General features: G+C 41.3%; 2 protein-coding genes across 2 annotated transcripts in view; both read right to left on the minus strand.

The window, feature by feature from the left end:
• Positions 1–25,333, minus strand: part of LOC124222077 (nucleoside diphosphate kinase homolog 5) — a 193,799-nt gene that overhangs the window by 21,618 nt on the left and 146,848 nt on the right. The window lies entirely within an intron of this gene.
• LOC124222069 (microtubule-associated protein futsch) overlaps positions 4,891–25,333 on the minus strand; it is a 67,377-nt gene continuing 46,934 nt past the window's right edge. Inside the window, exons 7-8 of the mRNA XM_046632654.2 lie at positions 5,340–25,329; positions 4,891–5,250 (exon numbers count right to left, since the gene is read on the minus strand). Of these exons, the coding sequence (XP_046488610.1) occupies positions 5,081–5,250; positions 5,340–25,329 (20,160 nt within the window). The 3' untranslated portion in view covers positions 4,891–5,080. The remainder of the gene's footprint in view (positions 5,251–5,339; positions 25,330–25,333) is intronic.

Consider the following 25,333-nt stretch of genomic DNA (forward strand, 5'->3'; position numbering starts at 1 on the left):
GGCGGCAGAATCAGTATTTCGAAGAATGCGATAATACAAAAACAAAACTGTCACCAAAGAGAAAAAATATCGCACTAATCATCGAGTGCCTCGTGTTTTGGATAATAAAAATGTTATAGTGACAGTCTGTAGAACGGGAGAAATCGTAAGAAGTTGAGAAGTTAGAAACGAAAAGAAAGGTTTCGAAATGCCTTGGTAAGGACAAGATGATGGTTTTTTTGCTTTAGTTTAAATTTTATAGAGATACAACAAGATTGCGGTATCATATCGGAACCTGTTTCTTTGGGCAAGGCATTCTAAGGTATAGTGTACTTTTCGTTTATTACATTATCATTTATCATAATATAGCATAACATTATTACTTTTATTATTATTATTATTCATTATTTTTTATTTAATCATTTATTTATTAATTTTTTAATTTTTTTTTTTTTTTTCTCTATAATAATCATAGCACCATGAACACTCCACGTATTAATTTGAATTCATCCGTTCGTAAAACGAAATGCACGCACCGTTTCGGGAGGGATTAACAGTTTGTGAAACTCATTTTCACCTCGGATTATTATATTCGATTGATCCAGTGCAGGCTTTGTTCAAAAATCTTAATAGGGTGATTATTTTGATAAAAAGAGATTTAATCATTGTTTTACAAATTAATATTCGCGTTTTCACCGGTGACTAGATGAATCGACATTTTCAGCAGCACGTTAGCTACAGGAAACGACTACTCTCATCAGTTTGACTAGAGCCTCGAGTTATCCACATAGTTATAGACTTTGGAATGTTTGAGGAACATTTTTGCATGTATAAAGTTTTAATTATATATATATAGTAAATGCACATGCTTCTTTGCAATATTTTTTTTCTCTCGTTTTCATTGCTGCGGTTCTTATTTTTTTATTTTTTTTCCCCTTTCGACGTCCGTTGCAGCATTCTTATACGATAATTAATTAATTAACGTAATAATAAGAATCATAGTAGATAATCACATGAACAGGACAAAATGTCCAACCTCGGTTGATCGGTTACTTAAGTAATGATAAACTGCACGCATCGCAGTAATTATAGGTATAGTAGTAATTGTACAATATAACAGTAGCAGTAGTAGTATAGAAGTCATAATAATAATGATAATAATAATGGTAATAATAATAATAACAATAATAAAAATGATAACAGTTAGCAGTAGCCAATCGGCTCACAGTCAGACTACTGTGAAGCAAGAGAACAGAAGAAAAAATAATAATTATCGATAATAGTATAATAATGTTCACAACGACGATAATAATATGTATATACATGTCAGGTATATTTAAGGGTACACAGCAAAAAAGAGGAACTATTACGGTATCACGAAACTGTTAATCTCCCTTCGTTTCGAAACGGCTTATTTTTCGTTAAGGTGTGGGGCTCGTACTGCATCCATTTTCGATCTCTCATCGAACCGTATTATTCTTTCTCGTCTTCTCGTTTCTCTTTTTCTTTATCATGATTATTTTTTAATTAAAATTTTTCTCTCTTATCTTCGATCCTCGTATTCGATTCACTCTATATAAGTATATCTTTGAAAGCTCGCACCTAATTATAATATTTATTTATTCCCTTTTCCTCAATTCATCAAATTGTATATAATAATTATATAGATTTCAATCGACAATTCAATTATTTTTATATATATCAACATCCTACCTAAATAGCTGGTCATTTTTTTTTTCAATCGATAATCAAATCCAACGAATTCAATTGTAAGACAAAACAATATTTAAAAAATTTTCAAACATCAAAGCAATTAAAACAAATGAACCAATTAGTTATCCGCTTTTAAAAACGTAAAATCACAACACAAGGTTCAATGTAACACATTGTTAGTTACGACGGTTGCATTTCCACTTTTTAATTAATCGCGTATCTACACTCAAATATAACAATCGAAATAATATGCATATTTTATATACCTATTGCGGTATTTAATTTTCAAGTAGTTACCATACGAATTCGATTATAGCGGTTTTTGTTTTTTAACGTTTGTTTTATAGTTTGTATCATAGATATTATGTATATGTATATATGTATATATACATATAAATACGTGTGTATAGTAATAATAATAATATTTGACTCAAACCGTGGCATTCCAAAATATAATACTCGGCCCCCACGCGCATAGTGTAACAGGTATATAGGTATAATGGTGCATGTACGTATATGATACCTAATTTCTTTTTTCTTTTCTTTGATCGAATTAAAAAATAAATAGTCGTATATAATAATAGATGAAAGAAAAATAGAAATAGAACTAAAATAATAATAATAATAATAATAATAATAACAACAACAATAGCGGTATAGCAATATTTAGTAAATATAGGTAATAGTACGTGTACGAATCTGTGTGTCCATATGTCCATATACACACATATATAGCGTTAAAATTTTAAATAATGTTATATAAATAATTGTAATCAACAATGGATAACGATAATTAAATGTAATAATATAAGATAATATAATGTATATAGGGTTTTCGTGTAAGAGCGCGGTGGCGAAAAGAAAATTGAAAAAATACCACGAAAGTAGGCGGGCGGTAGAAAACTTACTATTAAATACTATTTTATATACGTTCCTTTTCCCGTTGTTAGCGATATAAAAATCTCGCGCGCGCGCTAATCCCTAAGACTCCGTATTAGTCATATTATTCTTAGCACATTATACATAGTACGCAAATTTACGTACGAATTATCCGTCGTTTATATTTTTTCATTTTTTTTTTATCTTTTTTTTTTTTTTATCTTTTCTCAATCTCTTTTTTTTTCTATATAATATTTATATTATATATTAGCATTCTAAAATCACATTTTCTATATATTTGCGCCACACGTAAGGTGCGCGCGCGAGATTATCAATCAGCTCAACGGGATTTAGTTCCTAAATTTCTAATATAATAACTATTAATACGTATTATGCAATAACTTGAAAAAATGAGTCAATTGTCTCGCGGACGAGAAAGCCGACGATGTCGGAACGAACACAAACCGACAACATTCGCCCCTCGCCCCGTATACTCCACGAATTACATGCCTTTTCCATAGCTACATAATAATAATAATAATAATAATCATGGTAATTATAAATGCAGCGCTGTATAATCGATAAATTATATTTTAACTTTTCCTAACGAAATTTCGTGTTGAACATTTTTTACGTCATTGCACGGGACGGGGTAAAATGAAACGACAAAATAACAAAATAAAAAGTAGTACCAAACTCGGAAGGCAAAGAAATAAAATTGCTTGAAAAAGCCTGTAACATTCCATACGAACAAAGACGCGGTCAAAAAACCTACTTCGCCGATGTATCGACTCATCAATAACACAATATATATTATGTGAAATAGTAGATGAAATTTGCCTCGCTATTCTCAAGCACTCGTCGCTGACAGAGCAATAAGTACAAAAAGTTTGTATCGATTCTACGGTTACAGTTTTGTGTTTTTTTTCACTTCTTTTTTTTGTTTACTTGTTAGTTTGTTCTTCATTTTTTAATATTGTTTCTCTATCATCTTTAATTTTTTTTTTTTTCTTTTTTTTTAATTTATGGTCTGGCATCGTGGTGAAAATTGTCCGAGTAAATGAACACCGTAAACTCTCGAGATCCTCTTCCCCGGTACGGCGCAAATTTTCGAAACGTATGCGAAGCACTTTAAACCCGTAAACTTTGAATCTCGAAAGTTGGCGGAGATCACGTCTATAAGTCTATGATTACAGAGTTTTGATCGTCTAGGTTGAATTATGCGTATAGGATGTCGTTTTGGATGGAACATTTGAAACTTCATACGACAGTATAACGTACATCTTTCTTCTGCATGGAATTTGCAAAGTCAAATCGATTTTTTTATTTTCACGAGAGTAAACCTGGATTCAAACAGTTTTATTATATTTAAGTCCAAAGTATGTATAATCAATAGCTGGATGAAGTGAAATGTTATATTATATTATAATATATTAGTACTGTCTGCCAGTCAACAAAGGACATATTTATACGTTTTGTCAACGTCATATAATATATAGATGATCGCGTTTATAGGTAACCACGACCGGTTTCTTTTTTTTTTTCGTTTTTTTTTTTTTTGGATTTTGTATTGGTAAACTGTTGATTATCTCTCTAAAAAGACATATAATAATATTATAATAGGTAACATTATTTCTTGGTGTAAATATAACCATTTATATATTGTTATATATGTATAGACATTTACGACAATATACTCATTTTAAAGACATATAGATGTTTTTTCGCACGATATAATGTTGGTCTAACAATATTATTATTATTATATTTTCTTTTTCTTTTGCTTTCATGCTTTAACAACATTGGGGCTTAGTTCAGGTAACTTCAAAGGTTCATTATTATTATTATTATTACAACTAACGCATAATTGCTCGTAGAGAGCAGTGGCTACGTCAGATCTTCGAATAAGGGTCTTGCTACAGGGAAGAGGAAAGATTCCTGGATTCTCTCTTTTGACTGTCATACCTGCACGTTTTCATTCGCTATTTTATACTTGGCTAATCACATCCGGGAATTTGAAAATCCTATATCTTGATCACGATCTAATATACAGAGAATTTCCGTGCCGTGACCCGGAGGAATTGAAATGCGAGTTTCGTATACACGATCAACCTGATCAAATATGTTAAGCGTTTGCCTAGATATCCTCGAGCTTCTATTTTGTCGGTATAATGAATCTCTCTCGAGTACGACCTATTCCATTTAGCCTCAAGCTATATACTTGCAAATATAAATATACATACTATCGATTACAGGCTTATTATTAATTCGGATGATTCTTTACCTTGTTTTTTGAATGGGCATAAACTTGTCCGGGCCCCGGCAGGGAGCGACCGACCTAGAGTCAGTGCACTTTTTACTTTGCTGTTTCATTTTTCATTTTTTTTTTTTTTCAACTTTATCTCCAGTTCCTTACGTGGCATACGCTAGTCTAGGCTCAGTTTGCTTTGACGTTGAATGACAAGACTGCCTAGAACTCGACTATCACGGCCGAGCATGCTGCCAATCCCTAGAACTCGAGGCGGTAGGCACTGCAACTAGTCTCATGATCCTGGAGGTTTATTGTGCAGCGAGAAGCTGAGGGTGAGAGGTCGATGTGGTTCGCCGCAAGCGCCTCCTCATTGTCGGCGACCCAGTAGCCGAGAGTGTCGGTGTCGTAAGTCGGGATCATGGTCACTTCTGGAACCGAAATAGCATGCCTCGTTAATGATCGGTCTGAAAACGACCTTTAGAGCATCGTCGAATCAAAGTGCAAAGTCATCACTCACCCAAATTTTTGTCCTCCCAAGTCTTTTTCGCTTCGAGCAAAGCGTCGTAGACCTCTCGGCTGGGTTCTGTGCCGCTGAAGACGTAGTACCGAGCCCGAATTCGCTTGAAGAACTCGAGTGAACTGTAGAAGGAGTTGCCGTGGTGAGGAACGTAGGTTAGATCCATGTAGACTGGCTGAACCTTGTTCTTCGTGTCTTTTGATTTCTTGTCAACTTTGTTCGGGCTCTCTGAGCGTTTTTTGTTCTTGTTATTTTCCGAGACCACTTTTTTCGGCTGTTTTCTCTCCTTCTTCGGCGTTCCGGGAGTACCGTTATTCGGAAGCTCGTTCGTTGGGGCCGGGGCAGGAGAAGGAAGCCTCAGCGGTTCTCCCCAATTGTTGATCACGTCGAACTTCAGACTGTCCGGATTGAGTTCCTCCGAGCTCGTGGAGGCGACTGGTCGTTGAAGGTTGAATTTCCTCGGCGGCTTGGGCGACGGAAGGTAGAGGGGTTTACCCCAACCCTCGAGAGGATCTTTTCCGGATTTTCCGGCCTCCTCGCCTTCCTTTTCTGCGCTGAATGACGCGGCCATTGGGTCGCTCTTCTTCTTCTCACCAACTGTCTTTGTCTCAACGGTAGTCGGTGTGGTCGCATCTTTACCAGAAGCATTACCGTTCGTGTAAACCGTGGCCGATGCACCGTTTGAATAGTGGTGCGAGACGAGGTCCTCGCCACGCTTTTCCCTGTGCTCCATCATCGCTTTGTCAAAGTCGAGGTCCGCGTCGTCGACGTACTTTTTGGCATCGACTCTATAGTCGTAGCCTCCGGCGTACTCCTTCTCAACCATAAACCTTTTCTTCATCACTGAGTATTCACCCTGGATCGGTATCGGTTCGCTGTTCTTCGGCATGGTGTGGGAAGTCTTGGTCGACGAGGTTGTGCCTGGCTCAACTGGAAGCTCACCGTAGAAGCTCCCGCTCATCATCGAACTCTGGATACCCTCTGTCTTGTGCTGCTTCTCCTTGTCGAAGGGCAACTCGTAACGGGGTAGCTGCGGCAAATCGTACCTGGGCGACTCGTGTCTTGGTGGCTGAGGGGAGCAGCCGAACTGGGATGTCGCACTGAGTGGCGAGCTGGGTGGTTCATCGTCTGAGTAGGTGTGCCTTTCCTCGCTGCTTCCCCAGACGTGAGTTGCTGCACGACTATGTCCGCTACTGATGTCACTCCTGGGACTCATCGGACCGATATCTCGGTCGCTCATGACGTCGGAACCAGGACTCGACCCCCTCTTTAGCTCGGAGGCCTTGATGCTTCCAATAACGCTGCTGATCGCAGTCTCTCCTGCATCTTTGCTGGGTGGTTTATCGTCTCGTATAACGTTGGTTTTCTCCTCGAGTACCACCGTCTCACCCTGTTCGTTAGTACTCTCGGTAACTTCCTTTGTCACGGTTATGATGTCGCCTTCTTCAGACATTGTTCGCGTCGTGGTTATGATCGTCCTGATCGTTTCACCGGACCGGAATCCTTCGGGAGTTGCGGTCCGGGATCTTCCTTCAGACTTTCTATCAGGTGTCGACCTTCCAGATAACATTCTACCTTGAATCGAAGTCGGATCTCGGATTAACGGAGATACGGGAATGTCTGGAGTTGATTTTCCGGTAGATCCGATCGAGATTAAATCCTTTGGTAGCGAAATATCAGGCGATGACATTCCAGAGTAGCTTCTATCCTCGGAAATGATATCTTTTATCAAATGTGAAGATGGAATTTCTGGTCCTGACTTATCGCTGGATATTTCCGAACTTAGCTTGGCCGTATCTTCCTTGGGCGGAGTTTTAATTTTCATATCTTGTTTGTGATCGGGTGTTGACTTTCCAGAGTCAACGAACGTCTTCACGTCTGGAGTGGATGTTCCTGAACTGGAAGTGACTGTGGTGACTGTTCTCTTTATTATCTCCTCCGTTTTGAGTCCGTCTGGAGTCTCGCTAACGAATCTCTCCTCGCTGGTTTTGGTTTCGCCGGAAGAAGAATCGATCAATTTCTCCAGCAAGTCTTCGCTGTCCAACTTGTCACTGCTCTCCTTTACATCCTTTGTTGTAACAGATTCCCCATCAGGTCCCGTAACCGTTGTCACCGTTGTCACGATTCGTTTGACGTCACAAGTTTTTATAATTTCTGGCGTTCCTTCGCGATTGATGATCTTGGTGATGTACTCAGGCCCAGCATCCGACGAAGTTGTTTTTGTCGTTCTTGTAATAGTTTCTGAGATTTCTGGTGTGCCTTCGCGTGATATGATGCGAGTGATTAGTTCCGGTTTCTCAATATCGGAAGTTACAGTCGTAGTTGTTGTTTTTGTTATTGTTTCTGTTGGGGGACCAGCCTCGGAAATTATCGTCTTTGTTGTCCTAGTTGTAATAGTTTCAGTAACCTCTGGGGTACCTTCTCGACTGATTATTCTTTTTACTGTTTCCGGTGGCGCGTCTGATGTCTTTATCGACTTAGTTATAATCTCAGATGTTTCCAATTTTCCTTCAGGGTGATCCACATCGTGTTGTTCACCATCAGGAATGTGAATTTCTCGTCTAATAACTCTTGTGATAATTTCTGGCTCATCGTCTTCGATTTCGGTCACGTGTCTGATGGTTCTCGTGATCACTTCGGTTTCTGAAGGTTCATGTTCCTCTACTTCACGCCGGATTATTCTTGTGATTATTTCTGGCTCGAGTTCGATCTCATCTCTAGGTTCAACAATTTCTCGTTTTATTACCTTCGTGATGATTTCTGGGTCAGTTTCCTCAACTTCGGTAACGTGCTTGACTGTTTTCGTAATCACTTCCGTTTCCGAAGGTTCATGCATCTCTACTTCACGCCGGATCGTCCTCGTGATTACTTCCGATTCTAGTTCAGTGGCATCATCAGATTCAACAATTTCCCGCCTTATCACTTTCGTGATAATTTCTGGTTCTCCTTCCTCGATCTCGGTAACGTGTCTAATGGTTCTCGTAATCGTATCCATTGCCTCCGGTTCGTATCCCTGGACCTGGTGCTTAGTACCAGGAAGACTATGTGATACTGAATCATCTGCAGGTTGGATTATTTCGCGTTTTATGACCTTTGTAGTGATTTGCGGCGCACTTTCTTCGGATTCTGTAACGTGTTTTATAGTTCTAGTAATCACTTGCGTGTCCGAAGGCTCATGCGATTCGATTTCACCTCTTATAACTTTGGTAATAATTTCTGGCTCTGATTCAACTTCGACAGTCTTCGTTACGGTAGTTGAGGTTTCAGTAACACTAGCTTCATCTTTTTCGACTTCAGTTACATGTCGTACCGTTCTGATTATTATTTCAGTTTCAGGAGTTTCATGAGTTTCAATTTGACGCTTGATAACCTTAGTGATTGCTTCGGGGTCCGATTCAATTTCGGACGTCTTTACCGTGGTAATGGTACTCGGTGATGTGACGGTATCTTCTGGAACAGGTGCACCGGAAGGTGCTTTCGATTCGTGTTCAGACACAACTGTTTTGTTTGTTACCGTAGAAGTGGAAGATGCTAAAGATTCACTGATTTTAGTAACCAGCTCAGATTTTGCTTTGGTTATTTCCGAAATTGTTGTAATAAATGTTGATTGTTCGGAAGTTTTCTCCGGACTCGAATGTTCTGAATCTGTGGTTTTTGTTCCTGATGATACCTCGGGAACTTTTGCTTTGTGTGAATCTGGGTCAACATGCGTAGTTGGAACAGTCTCGGCTGATTTTTCTTCTGATGGTACAATTTTGGTGTCATGGATGGCCGTGTCGAAAGGTCCACCAGGTAAATGGTCTGATTTCAGTTCACACGATTCTGATTTTGGTTCTGGTGTATCTTCACGTCCTGCGCCAAAGTCTGGTGTTGACTTTCCGGACAGTGTCGTGATGTGCGTAGTTCTAATTTCCGTCATCCCTCCAATAAATGCTTTGTGAAATTGGCTTTCATATTCTGTTCTGTAATCTGGAGTCGATTTTCCAGACCTTTCGTCGAATTGTCTCATATCCGGAGAAGAATATCCAGACTTGTCGGAATACTTCTCAGAAAGCAAAGACGATTTCAAATCCGGAGTAGATTTCCCAGAGAAATCTATCGTCTGGTCCTTGGCGGATGAAATCTCTGGAGTTGACTTGCCAGTAACTATTTCAAATCTGTCTTCGGACGATTTTCTCAACCTTATATCATCCTTCTCACTGATTGAAGAAGTCGTCGATCGATCAGTGGGCTCAAGACCTTCCTTATCGGATGTTTCCTCATCATGAAAATCAATTACCGATACTCGTGAAATTCTTCGTTTGATGATTATTTCCTCAATGATTTCCAAAATTATATATCTGGGTACTCCTTTTTTCATCACAATCTCTTCTACAATCTCTCGCGTTAATTTTCTGCCTTTAATAATGTATTCTTCCATAATATATTCCTCGATCTCTGTTCTCTTCGCATCCGTTATCATTACCACTTCTTCCTCCAACTGTTTGGGACGAATATCTTTGCTTTCATCAGTCGTCGGTACCACTACGGGAGTAACTTTCACATCTGGCTTGGTTTGATCTTCAGAAATCTTCGAATCCAATTTAGAACCTGAATGTTCATCTTGTACGATGCTAGGACGCTTAATTTTCATTTCTTCTGACTCTGGCCTATCATCTTTAACGCTTGTAAGTTTTTCCGGCTGAGGTGCTTTGGGTTCATGAGGACTTTTCTTCACTTCATCAGACTCTGGACTCTTGTCATCGAGAACACTGCGCTTTTTGATTACGTGCAATTCAGGTGTAACCGTTTTGACACTGACGGTACTTGGTGCCGTTGGCGTTACCGATTTCATATCAGAGACTTGATCAGTGATGCCTTCACGAGGCTTCTTGTCTTCTGATGTTGGCTTTGTATTCTCAACAGGAGTTGGACCACCTTTTTTGTCGTCATCAGTTTCCTTTGTTTCAAGAGCTGTCTGCTTTGGTTGAACTTTCATATCCTCCGGCTCGAGTTCTTCGGTCTCGAGAACCTCAATCACAGATTCTCTGGGAATCTTTCGCTTGATAATTATTTCCTCGATTATCTCGATGACAATGTATCTTGGAACTGATTTTTTCACCACGATTTCTTGAATAATTTCTGATGTTACCTTTCTGTTTCTCAATATGAACTCTTCAAGTATATACTGTTCGATTTCCAGTCGCTTGGCATATGGGAAATCAGTGCTCTTGAGATCGGTGACAATTGAAGTTCTTGGACTTTCGAGATTACCAACGCTGGGCGATTTCGAACCGGGTTTGGAGTCATCTACCTTTTGTGGTAATCGATCCTCATCAGTTTCTTCAGAAATACTAAGTCGTGTCGCGTGACTGTCAAATTCTAATAGCGCGATCCTGTCTTCCAATTTATCGTCAAATAAGCTTGCTGCTCTGGAACGTCCCAAAGGTGTTCTGTCTCCTGAATCAAACAGACTATGAGATCTGGAGCGGTCCATCGGAGACCTGTCATGACTAAGCGATCTATCTCTGGGAGATTTTGGTTCGTCATAAACCGATCCGTCAGCAAGCGATTCAGGAATTTCATCGGTTTCCATCGGTTCTATTGCCTGTGGCTTGGTGCTGGGAGATTTTAATTGTTCACCAACGATACTTGGTGAACGAGGTTTGTCCGTTAATGCATCAGTGCTAGGTAACGGAGACTTACTCTCTTTATCGTCTGGCTTTACCAAAAGTTGAGTGGGTGTTTCCGGCTGGTGAGTCGGTGTCAAATCTTCAACGTTAAATGTGTCGTGCGTCTGTGTCAACGGGCTCTGAGATTTTGGTAAATCGTCTTTTTCGTGGGTTTGAGTAACTACTTCATCCAATAAATCGCTAGCGGTACTAGATGGTTTTGATACAGATTCCGCTTTGTCGTCTTCGGTGATTTTTGTTTCACCATCGTGAGCAGCATGTTTTGTTTCGGGCTGATCTTCGAGGGCACTTGGCAGTTTTTCGAGCACGTCACTCACTTTACTAGGGCTGAGTGATGATATCGAGGATTTTTCGTCAAGGTTGGCATCAAACTTGTCATCGGAAATATCATGGGGTTTTGGTTCTTGGGTTGACATCCTGACGTCACCTTTTTCACTTTCAATACTGTGTGACCTAGATTTATATGTAGCTTTTTCGACCACAGGAGATGGAGATTTGTCTTTTTCTATTTTCAGATCAAGTTTTTTGGCATCAGACTTTTCACTGGTAGGACTGGGACTCTGGGATTTTTCTTTTACTTCAGGTTCTTCAGTGGATATACTAGGAGACCTGGTTTTGTCAAATGCATCAGTATTCGGCAGGAGTGATTTTTCCTTATCCTCTTTATCTTCAGGGACATCACTAACATCCAATTTCTTTACAGGAGTTTCACATACCGCTGGTTTGTCTTCTGGCTTATCGTGTGCTTCAACATGTTCTTTAGGAAGATTCTTTTCTTCTATCTTGTGATCGGTAATATCCAGCTTTGGGGATCCATCGGTGACTTTATCATCAGTTGGGACTGGAGATGTATCCTTGTGAATTTCGTGAGTAGGAATGTCTTCGTCACCCGATTTATCGGAGAATATACTAGGTGACCTAGATTTCTCACCGGGAATATCACTAAAGACACTAGATCCTGGAGATTTGGGTTTTTTATCATCGATCAATGAGGGTGAGGATTGTTCTTTTGGTAGTTTGTCAGCAGGAGTAGCGATTGCTTCTAATTTGTCAGTGGTAACACTGGATCGCTTTGAATCATCCGTAATTTTGTCCACTGTTGGTGAAGGAGCTGTTCCTTTTAGTACGTCATCATCAAGCTTTTTCTTATCTGACTGTTCACCAACTTTACCAGAAGGTGGAGAAGGAGATTTGTCTTTCTGAGATTCAAATTCAGAAGTAACTTTTTCATCCAGCTTTACAGAACTAATGCTGGATGCTCGTGACTTGTGAACATCTATATCCGGTGTTAAAGAAGGAGATTTGTCCTTGCGTAGAGAATCACCTGAAATATGCTGATCACCTAGTTCATCGGGCACGATGCTGGGGATGCGAGAATTGACCGTCAATTCGTCAACAGTCGGAGATGGAGTTTTATCTTTCAGTGACTTGTCGTCAGAAATATCTTTTTCTACCATTTTTTCAGAACTGATACTAGAGGTACGGGAGTGACGATCGGTCTTGTCCTCAATTGTTGGAGTTGGAGATTTGTCCTTTTGCACTTCAGTTTCAGAGATTTCTTGTTCATCAGGAATCTCAGAAATCAATGCAGGTGATCGAGGCTTGTCAGTGGCTTTATCGGTAGTGGGAGACGGAGACTTATCTTTTTGTTTACTGACGTCTGGAATGTCCTTGTCGTCTAGTTTCACAGAACTGATACTAGGAGTTCGAGAGTGTCGTTCAATTTTATCACTAGTTGTTGGGGACGGAGTTGTGTCCTTTTGCAACTTACTTTCATCGATGTCTCTTTCATCTGGTTTCTCGGAAGTGATGCTAGGCGACCGAGACTTATCACTTATTTTATCCGCTGATGGAGACGGAGATTTGTCCATGGATAGCTCATCCTTAGGAATGTCTTTGGTATCCAGTTTATCAGAACTGATACTAGAATCTGTAGAGTGACGTTCGGCTGTGTCAACGATCGTTGGCGATGGAGTTTTGTCCTTTGGTGACCGTGATTTCTCACTTGTTTCCTCAGTTCGTGGAGATGGAGATCTGTCCTTTGGCACCTTGCCTTCCAGATCTTCTTTGACGTCTAGTTTCTCGGAACTAATGCTAGTAGATCGCGAATGTTGGTCAGTTTTATCGTCAGTCGTTGGGGACGGAGATTTGTCTTTTTTCAATTCACTATCAAGATTGTCCTTCTCAACTAATTTTTTGAACGTGATACTAGGTGACTGAGGCTTGTCACTCATTTTATCTGTTGTTGAAGACAGAGACTTTTCCTTGATTGTCTTATCCTCAGGAATATCTTTGACTTCCAGTCCGTCAGGACTCATACTATGAGTTTGGTCAGTTTTTACGTCAGTCGTTGGGGACGGAGTTTTAGCCTTATGTAACTTGCTGTCAAGTATATCTATCTCATCTGGTTTTTCGGAAGTTACGCTAGGTGACCGAGATTTTTCACTCACGGTATCTGTTGTTGGAGACGGAGATCCGTCCTTAGATATTTTATCCTTAGGAATATCCTTTGCATCTAATTTGTCAGGACTAATACTGGGAGCTTGGTCAGTTTTATCGCTAATCGTTGGGGACGGAGTTTTGTCCTTCTGCAGCTTGCTTTCAGGAATATCTCTATCATCTGATTTTTCAGAAGGTTTTTCAGTTATTTTATCTACTTCTGCAGACGCTGGCCGCTCTGTAATTATCTTATCTTCAGCAATATCCTTATCATCTAGTCTTTCAGAGCTGATGCTAGAAGTTCGAGAGTGACGATCAGTTTTATCGCCAGTTATCGAGGACGGAGTCTTCTCCTTTTCATCTTTTCGTTCCGCAATTATTCTTTCATCCGGTGCCCCAGAAGTGATACCCGGTGACCAAGATTTTTCACCTATTTTATCTGATGACGGAGACGGAGATGCATCCTTAATTATCATGTCATCAGAAATTTTCTTGTCAGCCAGTTTCTCTGGAGTGATGCTAGGAGTTCGAGAGTGAGGATGGATTGCATCAATAACTGTCGGCGATGGAGTTCTGTCCTTGTGTACCTTGCTTTCTAGAATTTCTTTTTCATCTGGTTTCTCAGCAGCGATGCTTGGTGACCTAGACTTGTCACTTAATTTATCAGTCGATGGAGATGGAGATCTGTCCTTACTTATTTTTGCATCGGAAATGTCCTCATCGTCCAATTTATCTGAACTGATGCTTGGAGTTCTAGAATGCCTCTCAATCTTGTCACTGATTGTTGGTGATGAAGTTTTGTCTTTGGATACTTTACTTTCTAGGATATCTTTTTCGTCCGGTTTCTCAGCAGCGATGCTTGGTGACCTAGACTTGTCAGTTAATTTATCAGTCGATGGAGATGGAGATCTGTCCTTACTTATTTTGGCATCGGGAATGTCCTCATCCTCCAATTTATCTAAACTGATGCTCGGAGTTCTAGAATGCCTCTCAATCTTGTCACCGATTGTTGGGGATGAAGTTTTGTCTTCGGATACTTTACTTTCTAGGATATCTTTTTCGTCTGGTTTATCAGCAACAATGCTTGGTGACCGAGACTTATCATTTATTTTATCAGTTGATGGAGATGGAGATCTGTCCTTAATTACATTTGCATCCGGAGTGTCGTCATAGTCCAATTTATATGAACTGATGCTCGGAGTTCTAGGATGACTCTCAATCTCGTCACCGATTGTTGGGGATGAGGTTTTATCCTTGTGTACCATGCTTTCTGAGATATCTTTTTCGTCTGGTTTCTCAGCAGCGATACTTGGTGACCGAGACTTATCACTTATTTTATCACTCGATGGCGATGGAGATTTATCCTTTAGCAATTCGTCATCGAGAATATCTTTTTCATCTGGTCTATTGGAGGGTATACTGGGTTTTCGAGATTTGGAAGTGTCTAGGCCAGAAGTGGGAGAAAGAGATTTATCTTGGTGTACCTTATCATCTGGCTTATCATCAGCTGTGAGGCTGGGTTTGCGACTTTCATCCATAACCCGATCTGTATTTAGAATAGGGAACTTTTCCTCTGTTTCTGCGTGTGAGACTGATGACGGGGAATCTTTCAGTATTTTCTCATCTGGTGTATCTTGTTTATCCAGAGTTGTTAAACTTGCTGGGATTGGAGATTTCTCCTTTTGATCCTTGTCATCCAGTTTTTCAGAAGTAGTACTGGGCTTTTGCGAATCAATCGTGACTTTTTCAGTGGTTGGAGAAGGAGATTTATCCCCGGGTAACTCTGTTTGAGGAGCATCTTTGTCATCAGGCTGTTCGAGAGTGACTTTTGGCTCTTGAGCTTCGTCTTTTTTCAAATCAGTGATAGGAGATGGGGATTTTTCCTTCTGCATTTCCACGTCAGAAATTTCTTTGTCATCTAGCTTGTCAGAAGTGATGCTGGGCTTACGCAGTTTTTCAGCGTCATGGTCTGCAGTTGAGGAGGGAGATTTGTCCTGAATATAATGTGGCACATCTTGCTCATCTATTTTTCCAGAAGTTATACTAGGTTTCCTGGATTTGTCAGCATCTTTGTCAGTGGTTGGAGAAGGAGATTTATCCTTGTCTAATTTATCATCATGAATTTCCTTCTCAATTAACTTTTCAGCATTGATTCTGGGCTTTCCAGTTTCCTCCGTTACCTCACCTGTAGTTGGTGACGGAGATCTATCTTCAGATGAAACTTTTTCAATAGATTTCTCTGCAATCAGACTAGGTATGTGAGACTGATCCGGTTTGACGTCAGCCAAGGGAGACGGAGACTTGTCTTTTGACGCTTCTTCTTCAGGAACTCTTTTTTTCTCCAACGTATCTGTAGTAATGCTGGGCGTTAGATACTCATCAACTTGTGCCTCTGTTTTTTCCGATGAAATGCTAGGCGTTTGGGATTTATCATCAGTCGGTAGGAACGTAGACTTATCCTTCTGCTCCGGACTTACCGTAATATCTTTTTCGTCTAGTTTTACAGAAACATCGCTTGGCGTTTTCGATTCTTTGTCAGATGCTGGCGACGGTATTTGGTCTTTATGCATTTCATCGCCCGGTGTATCTTTCTCATGTATCTTTTCGGGAATTGTAGGGTCATCAGTTTTTACTTTGCTAGTAAGCTCCAAAGCTTTCTCATCGGAGATTTTGTCTACCGGCGCATGTTTATCGTCTAATTTGTTCGAAGTCAAGCTTGGTGAGCGTGACTTATCAGCTGTTTCATCCATAGTTGGCGTCGACACCTTATCTTTCTGTAGCTCAACAGGAGCAGCATCTTCTTGATCTAATTTCCCAAAGGTAATACTGGGTGATCGAGATTTATCAGTTTCTGGAGATGGAGATTTTTCCTTCAGTAATTCACCAGAGAGGATATCTTCTTCCTTCTGTTTGTCCGAGGCGACGCCAGGTGATTTAAGTACGTCTATTGATTTTCCGCTCGTTGGAGATGGAGATTTCTGTTTCTCTAACTTCTCGGAAGTAACGTGTTCGGCATCTGGCTTCTGTGGAGCAATACTAGGCAAGGTGGATATCACCATTTTTTCATCAACTGTGGGAGATAAGGGTTTTTCTTTCTGTACTGTTTCTGCTTCGGGCGTTTCCTGTAGTTCCAACTCATCGGGAGCGACGCTGAACGACTTGAGTTCATCAGCTGCCTTTTCAGATATCGGTGACTTGTCCTTTGGTGCCTCAACAGTAGAATCTTTTACTTCCAATTTTTCACAGACGGTACTCGGTTTCGCAGTTGGAGATTTGTCTTCACGATCTTTCTCAGCCAAAGTATTCGTTGTTTCTTTTTCTACTGTTTCCGGATACATCTCACCCGGCGATTTCTCGAAGATTGTGCTGGCTGGAGATATTTCTTCTGAATGGGTTGGCTCAGGTGGTTTCAGTCCAGGAATCTCCGTCGGCTTTTCAGGAGTAATTTTTTCGGCTATTTTATCTGAAATTTCTTCCGTTAACTTTTCTGAAATCTTTTGCGGATGCTCCGCCAATTTTTCCACTGGTTTTTCTTCTTCTTCGAGTTTCTCTGGAATCTTTTCGCACGGCTCCTCAGACACTTTTTCAATTGATTTCACGGTAAGTTCTTCCTTCACCTGTTCTGGAATCTTTTCGATCGGCTGCTCAGGTGACTTTTCTGTGATTTTTTCTGGAACTGCTTCCTTCGGTTTTTCAGAAACCTCCGCCGTTAATTTTTCTAGTCCTGCATCCTGCAGTTTTTCCATACCCTCCGATTGCTTGGTGGGTTTCCCTGATGGTTTCTCTAGAACAGTTTCCCTTAGCTGTTCTGTAATTTCCTCGATTGGCTGATCAGTCAATTTTTCTGTTACTTTTTCTGGAGTTACTTCCTGCAGCTTTTCTGTAACCTCTTCTTTTGGTTTTTCTGTTACTTCATCCTTCGGTTTTTCTTCGACTTTCTCCAACGGTTCAGTGAGTTTTGCTGCTGGCTTTTCCAAAACGCTTTCCTTCGGTTCCTCCGGAACCTTATCCGTTAATTGTTCGGAAGTTGTTTCGGTTGGTTTTGTAAGAATCTGCTCGGTAATCTGTCCTGGAACTTCGGACTGTGGCTTCTCGCAAACCTCCACCGGTAGTTTTTTAGGAATTTTTTCTGTTATCTTTTCTGAAAGTTTTTCAGTTGCTTTATCTAGGATTGCTTCTGCCGGCTTTTTCGGAATCTCATCCGTTTGCTTTTCCATAGTTTCATCCTTCAATTTATCTGTAAGTAGATCTTGAACATTTTCTGTTGGTTTATTCACAATTGTATCTGCCAACTTTTCGGAAGCTTCTTGTATTAGTTTCTCTGGAATTTTTTCTGTCAGCTGTTCAGAAAGTTCTTCATCTGATTTCGCTGGAAGTATTTGCGCTTCCGTAATCAGAGAGTCTTTTGTTGGACTTTCGGGTACTTGTTGTTTCAACTTATCCGTCGGTGGTTCGAGAATTTTGTCCGTCAATTTCTCCATCAGTTCATCCGTTAACTTAAGCGGAGCTTCTTGTGTTGGTTTCCCCGAAATTTTTTCTGTTGGCTTCTCAGAAATTTTTTCCGAAGGTAAAGAGGCTTTTTCCTCGTGCACCTTTTGCGTAGCTTCAGTCGCTGATTTGGCAGTTGCATCTTCAGAAACGGCTTGTTTCATTTCTTTAGCGACGGATTTTTCAAGACTATCTTCAGGAGTTACCTTATCATCTTTTAATTCTGATACAGACTTTTCGGAAATGCTATCTTTTTCTGGTGAGCTTTTCCCAGAAAACAAAGAATCTTTTTCCAGTTGCAATGAGTCTGTGTTCGGAGTTGACTTTGTGGAAATATCTCTCAAAGAATCTTCTGGAGTAACAGATTTTACAAATGTGATGCTGCCCGTTGGGCAAAGCTCTGTTTCGTCACCACCGTCCTCGCTGCTGGCAGTAACAACCATTCGCCGTACAGTGCTAGATTCCTTGTCATCTTCGTCATCTTCCACATCTTTCGATTCTACTCCCGAACTTTTTCCCACCTTTTCGGGCTTCTGCGTTGATTCAGGAAGTGATTCTGATTTTCCTAAATCCATTGGTTCAACCTTTTCGTTCTCTTGTGCACTCGATGTTGCATCGAGAGGTTTCTTCACGAGTTCTGTAGGTTTCGAGTCAATATCCTTTGGTTTCAAGATCTCAGAATCCAGGAAATCTTCTGTAATTGATCGCGTCGTCCTAGCAATATGCTGGGGTTCTTCGTCACTAATGTCAGCATCTCTCGCTCTGTCATCTAAGGGTTTTGGTTTTATCAATTTGTCTTCTAATCTATGCTCCGCGTCCAATGGTTGCTTCACTGGAGCTTGCGGAATTTCTTGCTCAATTATATTAAAACAGCTGCTATCCACAAACTTTGTATCAGCAGCGTCGATTGGAGAATGTGTTTCTTTTTCGGAAGCCTCGCCCAGTTGCTTCAGATCTACAATTTCACTTGTGTCGAGTATTTTAACACCTGCCATCTCAGGAACAATCTCTTTGTCCTTTAATCCGTCTGTCTTCTCCAAGACTTCCCGAGTATTTTTCGTTACATCAACAGGAGTTTCACTTTCATCTTTTTCACTATGTTGACTGATGGTTTTTTGGATATCTGCAGGTTCGGGGGTCGTCCTGTCTATGAGCTCAATTTTTTCACCGACTGGTGAGATGTGGTCTTTTGCATCATTAGTGTCAACGTCAGATTTTTGTTCTCCAATCAGCTTCTTCGAGTCTGGAGTAATTTCTGATATCGCATCCTCGATATCTTTGCCCTTAGGGGTACTCAATTCCTTTTTTAGGTCGTCCGTAAGCTCAATTTTATATCCTTTATCATTTTCGGGGGATCTAATTTTATCGTCTTTGACGTGTGTCGCTTCTTCTTTTAACGGTTCCTTCACCTCGCCTTTCAGATCAACGATTTGTTTATCAGTAATCGTTTTTAAGGCATGATCGTCTGTCTTGATTTCATGTAAAATATCACTAGTCTTAGGTTCAGGTTCATCCAATTTTTCAGACGGACTCTTGGTGTCGTAAATTTTGTCCGACACATCCGCGATAATGTGTTCAACGTCATCAAGAGTTTTTTTTGCGTCCTTCAGCTCTTCGGGAACAGAACTCATGATAACCGTTGGCTTCTCTTTGGCCTCGTCAAGGTATTTTTCCGTGGTTATCGAAATTTCTGAGGCAATTAGTGAAGTGACATTAGACACACTGTCATCGTCTGCTTCATCGCTAACATCTTTTAATTTGCTCTCTGCAAAACTGACTTTCTCATCAGGGGTGTCTGGGCGAGTTTTGTCATCCTTAATACCAGGAATCAACTGAGTTTTGGACTTGACAGGAGATTCCGGGGCTTTATGAGTGATTTCATCAGAAACAGGAGTCTCTTTTAAATCCACCGGCTTCTCCTTGGTTTCTTCAACGAACTTTTCAGCTGCTTCAACAACTTCATCTAAATTATCTTCAACGGCTTCCAACACTTCATCGTTTTGTTTGAAATCAGATATTCCATGGAACGTCGTTGCAGTAGTCGTTGTGATATCGTGAACTTTGTATTCCTGTTCTACAGCTTCAAAATCATCGCCTGAATCTTTTGTTGTGTCATCAGTTACTTCCGTTTTCGAAGCTGGTAAGAATTCTTTGGAAGAATCCTTCTTTCCAGTAACGTGTTCTTCATGTGACAGTCTTCGCTCTTCGTGTAGGAAATTGATCACTACATCCTTGGAAGGAATATTTACGAAATCGTCGAACAGTTTACCTTCATCTAAGTCTTTTTCATCGAAAAACGGTGCATCCTTCTCTTTTGAGGTTTCTGGTCGACTCGAAACTTCTTCTAGAGTTTTTGCTTGATCCCCCTTTGGCAATACTTCTTTTACTTCTGGAGGAGTTATATGTTTCGGACTCAATTTTTCATCTGTTATCTCTGGCTTTTCAGCCCCGATTACATGTTCGTCTTTACTATCAACTGTAACTGGCGCTTTTCCAGAGGGCTCCCTATCGTATTCGTCGTAGATCGGTCTGACCTGTTTGATAAATTCCTCTTCAACAATTTCGTAAACTGATTCTCTGGATATTTTTCGTTTAATGATTATCTCTTCTATGATTTCAATGATAACTCGTTTAGGAACAACTTTTTTGATTGCAATTTCTTCTATTATTTGTACAGTTATCTTTTTACCTTTCATTATGTATTCGGTTATAATATATTCTTCGATTTCAACTCGTTTTACCGAGGATATCATCAGATCGTCGGAGTCCTGACCTTTGAGAATTTCAATATCTTCTACCACACTTTCTGGAGGAATACCTTTATTTATAATAATCTCTTCAATAATGTAAATCACATGCTCTCTCGAGACTCTCTTTACAATCACAATATATTCAATGATTTCTATAGTTATTTTTTTACCCTTTTTAATCACTTCATCAACGATATCGTAAACATCAGCCTTACTGCTGATGAACTCTTCAATATCCTTCGGTATTCCAGGAACCTTAGAAACATCGCTGACAGCGTCTTCCAATTCTTTGTCGTAAATTTTATCACTAGTAAATTTTGGTGATGTTGGGGCTGTATCCGGTGTCACCATTACAAGTTCGGCTTGTGCCGGTGATAATTTCTGCTCAAACAATATCTCGGGATGTTCAACTTCGTCGTCTTCAGCTTCATGAATGCCCTCTTCGGACACATCTCGCTTTGCCACTTTCTTTGTGCATACTTCTTCTATTCCAGCCTCCATTACGTCAATTTTCCCTTCATGCTCCTTTGGAGACTCTTTCGGAGTGACTACTTTCTTATCTTTCGTATCATCCATCAGCTGTGAGCACAAATCGTGCACATCTTCACCAATAGGATGTTTATCGTTGATCGGTGAGGTCAAGTCGACCTTGGTATCTTTGACCATTTTCACGCACGGCTCTTCCTCCACTTCCATTCCACCGGCTCTCTCGTAATCTGGCAGAGGTCTGGCAATTCCACCTTCCAGCATTTCCTCGATCTCTTCCTGAGGAGGAAGTTCCTCTGTAACTCCCACTTTTTTCGGCATAATTATGTCTTCGATCATCGGCTTAAGGTCAGCAGATTTTTCAGGCTTTGTCGGAGTGATTTCTTCAAATTTTATAGCTTTTGGACTAACTGTTTCGAAAAGAGCTTGCTCCGACAAAAAGTTGTCCTCTTTCAGCACCTCAGCGACCTTCTTTACTATTTCAATCACGTCTTTCGGCTTATCGTCGATTACAATGCCGGCCGTGCCAGCCAACACTTCGCCTACATCTCGGACCGCTTCCTTAAGATCTCTCACAGGGCCCTCGTATTCTTCGGAAGCATCTCCGTCATCGTCAGCATCCTCATCATCCCTTGGGATTTCGAATTTCACTCTTTCCGGCTCTTTAGAGTCCGCAGCGACAACGTCATCAACGTGTGGTTTGATTCCCTCTAATTTTTCTACTACTCCCGTCAGCGTGCTCTTGACCGAGTCTTTTGGACTTATTGGCTGTACTTCATCGATGATTTGTTCTGCGATTTTCTCCTCCAAAGATTCAAGAGAGTCTCTCAGGCTATCTTTAACCGTGACGAATTTTTTGGACGCTTCCTCTAACAGTGCTTCTACCTCTTTAGTATCTTCGGCGAGATCTTCACCGACGATATCATCTTTCACTGACGGTTGCTTCTTCGCCAAACTATCAATTCCTGCATCCAATACCGGAGCGATATCTTTCTGGATATCACTGAGCAATGTCTCTGCATGCAGAGACGTTTTGAGGCCCTCTACGCCAGCTGGAATATCAGTCTCTATTCCAGGTGCCGTGTCTATTTTACTTTCTCTTATCTCCTGCTGTAAAAATGACGCCGTCTCTTTTATGGCAGCAACTTTAATGTCAGCCGGAGCCTGTGGTTTTGCCTTCTCGAAAGTGTCGTGAGGTTCGATCTTTCCAACCTTGGCAAAAACTTTCCCCATGTCAACTTCTTGCACGGCCTCAGTTCTTTCTTGAGGTTTCGTCTCCTTCGGGGAACTCGACTTTGACGATTTCTCATCAGTCTCCTTCTCCGTATCTTTCTTGGACTTTCCAGTCAGCTTGTCCATACCCTTTTCAAACTTGTCGGCAACCTTGCCGAAGAAACTGAACATTCCCTTTTGTTCTTTAATCGGAGGTGTAGGGGGCTCTTTAGCCTCCGGAGTTTGGGGTACCTTTTCGTCCTTAGCTTTGTCGAATTCTTCCATGTCGTAAAGTTTCGGATCAACCTCTTCATGTACGGGAAGATCGGCAACTTCATCCGGTGTTTTAACAATGTCTCTCTGAACAGCAGGTATCGTTTCACGAATGAGAAAACTTTTCATCATTACGCTTGGCACGGGAGGTGGAACTGCAGGTACCTTCTCCTTGACTAGCTCAACTTCTTTCTCTTTAACTTCTTCCTTTACGTGTTTCTCGTCAACGTCTTCTTTTATCTCATCCAATGGAATCCGTTCATCTTCCGGCAACGTCGGAGCTGTCGTCGTCCCTCCGGATTCCAAAGTGGAAACGCGATCCTGGGATTCTTCAAGTTTTTCAGGCATCTGATCTTTCTGATCAGCTTCTGGCTTCAGGTCTGTGTCGGTAGTCTTCTTCTCCGATGAATCAAGCTTGTCTGGACTCAAGCTTGACGGCTCCTTCGTAACGTTATCGCTGTCTTTTTTCCTAGAATCATCACGGTCGTCCGTTTTCTGGACTATGTCTGTCGCGGACGCAATAATGTCCTTGACCTGACCCTCAAGCTGGACTTTATGCACCGGCGACATATCCGCAGGTTTTTTCTTTTCCTCTTCATCCTGAAACAGTAGTTTCTTCTCCGGCTGCTCGTCTTTCTCCTTCTCCTCTGTCTCGTCTTTCTCCTTCGCTTCTTCCTCTTCGGGAAGGTCCACGCCCTTGGATACTCCATACTTGTTCACCTTCTCAGACTCGACTTCATCGAGGAAATGTTTCTGTTCTCCTTCGCCGCTCAGAGCGGCAGAATCTTCTGTATAAATTTCCTCCTTTTCAACAATCAAGTACTCGTCCTCCTCGGTGAACTCCTGACTTTCCTTTCGGGAGTCCATTTTCTTGGGCACATCCTCTATCTCGGCTGTGACGTCTTCCTCCGTCACGTCATCTTCCTTCTTGTCAGTAGCCTCGGCGGTTATTTCATCATCACCCTCAAGCTGGTCCTCCTTGCGAGCGATTTCGTTTCTCTCCGCCTTGCTGAGCACAGCCTCGATCTCCTCGACAACTTCCCGCTCTTCTTTAAGGTCAGCGAGTACCTTACTTTCTATGGAATCGACGGAAATGTCATCAGACTTCTCGGTCAGACTCTTGTCGGCCAGTTTAATAACACTCTCAGGCTCGACTACCGAAGGCGTCGAAATGGCGGAAGAATCCGTCGTTCCCTTGTCACTCTTCGGTCGCCGGATAATCCCCTCTTTCTCCGACTTGACAGATGACGCCGGGATGCTTCGCGTTGATTTAGCGGGACTGCCAGGCAATCGCTGCTTTATTGGACTCCCGGTTCGCGTTCGTCTGCTTATCGGTTTCCGCTCCGTTGATTTTGGTTTAGCAACGACCGACGGTGTCTTCGCACCGGTGGTTGCCGGCGCCGACGACAACGCGATGTTCTTAGATTCGACGACCTTGCGGTTCGTCGCGTCCTTCGCACTTTTTGCCGGCATCGCCGACACTGTTCTGGAAGTTGTTTTTGAAACAGTTCTGGTAATGGTCTTTGTGATTTCCGTCTTGGTCGCAGTGCCATTGACAATTTTTTTCGGAGTCGTTGGGGACGATTTGACGTCTTTCTTATCAATGGATGGCTTGAGTTTCTTCTCAGCTGCCGATTTAGCTGCCGTTTTGGTAACCGGTTCTACCTTAGTCTTAACAAGTGTTTTAGCTTCTTTAATATCCTTCTTTTTTGGCTCGGGTTTTGGTTTCGATTCTTTAGTAATTACAGTCTTTTCAGTTTCCGTTTTAACTACATCAGTCTTTTTCGTTTCACTGTCATGCTTATCTACTTTAATCACCTCCTTCTTTGCGCCGTCCTTTTTAACCTCCTTCAGATCCCTTTCTATCTTTCTACTCTCTGTTTTAATCGTTTCCTTCTCTATCTTCTTATTTTCTACAACCTTTTTAGCCTTCACGTCTACCTTAGCCGGCTGCTTTGTTGGAATGATTGGTGTCGAGGTAACGGCCGGCTTCGCAGTGGGTTCTTCAACCCCTTTAACAGTCTTTGGTTCAGAAGTTTCCTTCTTCTCCTTCCTATAGTCCGAAATTCTCTTAATATCCTTATCCTTATCCTTATCCTTATCCTTGTCTATACTTTTCTCAATTATCGACGTCTTCTGTCTGTTCGACTTCTCTTTGAGAGCAGCGAGCGAAGCCGAGGGCGATAAATTCTTGGCCGTGCAAATAGGCCGTTTCATAAACTCCAGATGCTTTAGCCGTTCCAATCCTTCGAATATTTTACTCTGCGGCGTGCTACCGGGGAACAATATTCTCGTTATTGTATCCTCAGGGTTAGCCGGCTGCCAGACTACCAGCGCACAGATTGAGACCAAATTTTGTATCGGAAACGTCAAGTTATTCGAGTCCTTTTTGTGGGATCCAGCGAACAGCTTAGAGTCTGAATTCTGCCACTTTGTAAGGAACTCCCTGACTTCTCGAGTGTCCTTGCTCGGGCTCAAAACATACATATCGAGGGTACCATGACCCACCTTATGGTAAAGATTGATGGGATCCAAGTCCCTGTAACAGGGATGAGCTCGCAGGTTGATGTGTCGAAGGTTGACCATCATTTCCTGGCCAAGATCAGTCAGGTTCAATATCAACGGATCGACATCCTTGTCGCCGTCTGGAGAGTTTGCCTGTCGTCGTTCCTGA

This window comes from Neodiprion pinetum, chromosome 6, assembly GCF_021155775.2.
Source record: "Neodiprion pinetum isolate iyNeoPine1 chromosome 6, iyNeoPine1.2, whole genome shotgun sequence".
NCBI classification, from domain to species: domain Eukaryota; kingdom Metazoa; phylum Arthropoda; class Insecta; order Hymenoptera; family Diprionidae; genus Neodiprion; species Neodiprion pinetum.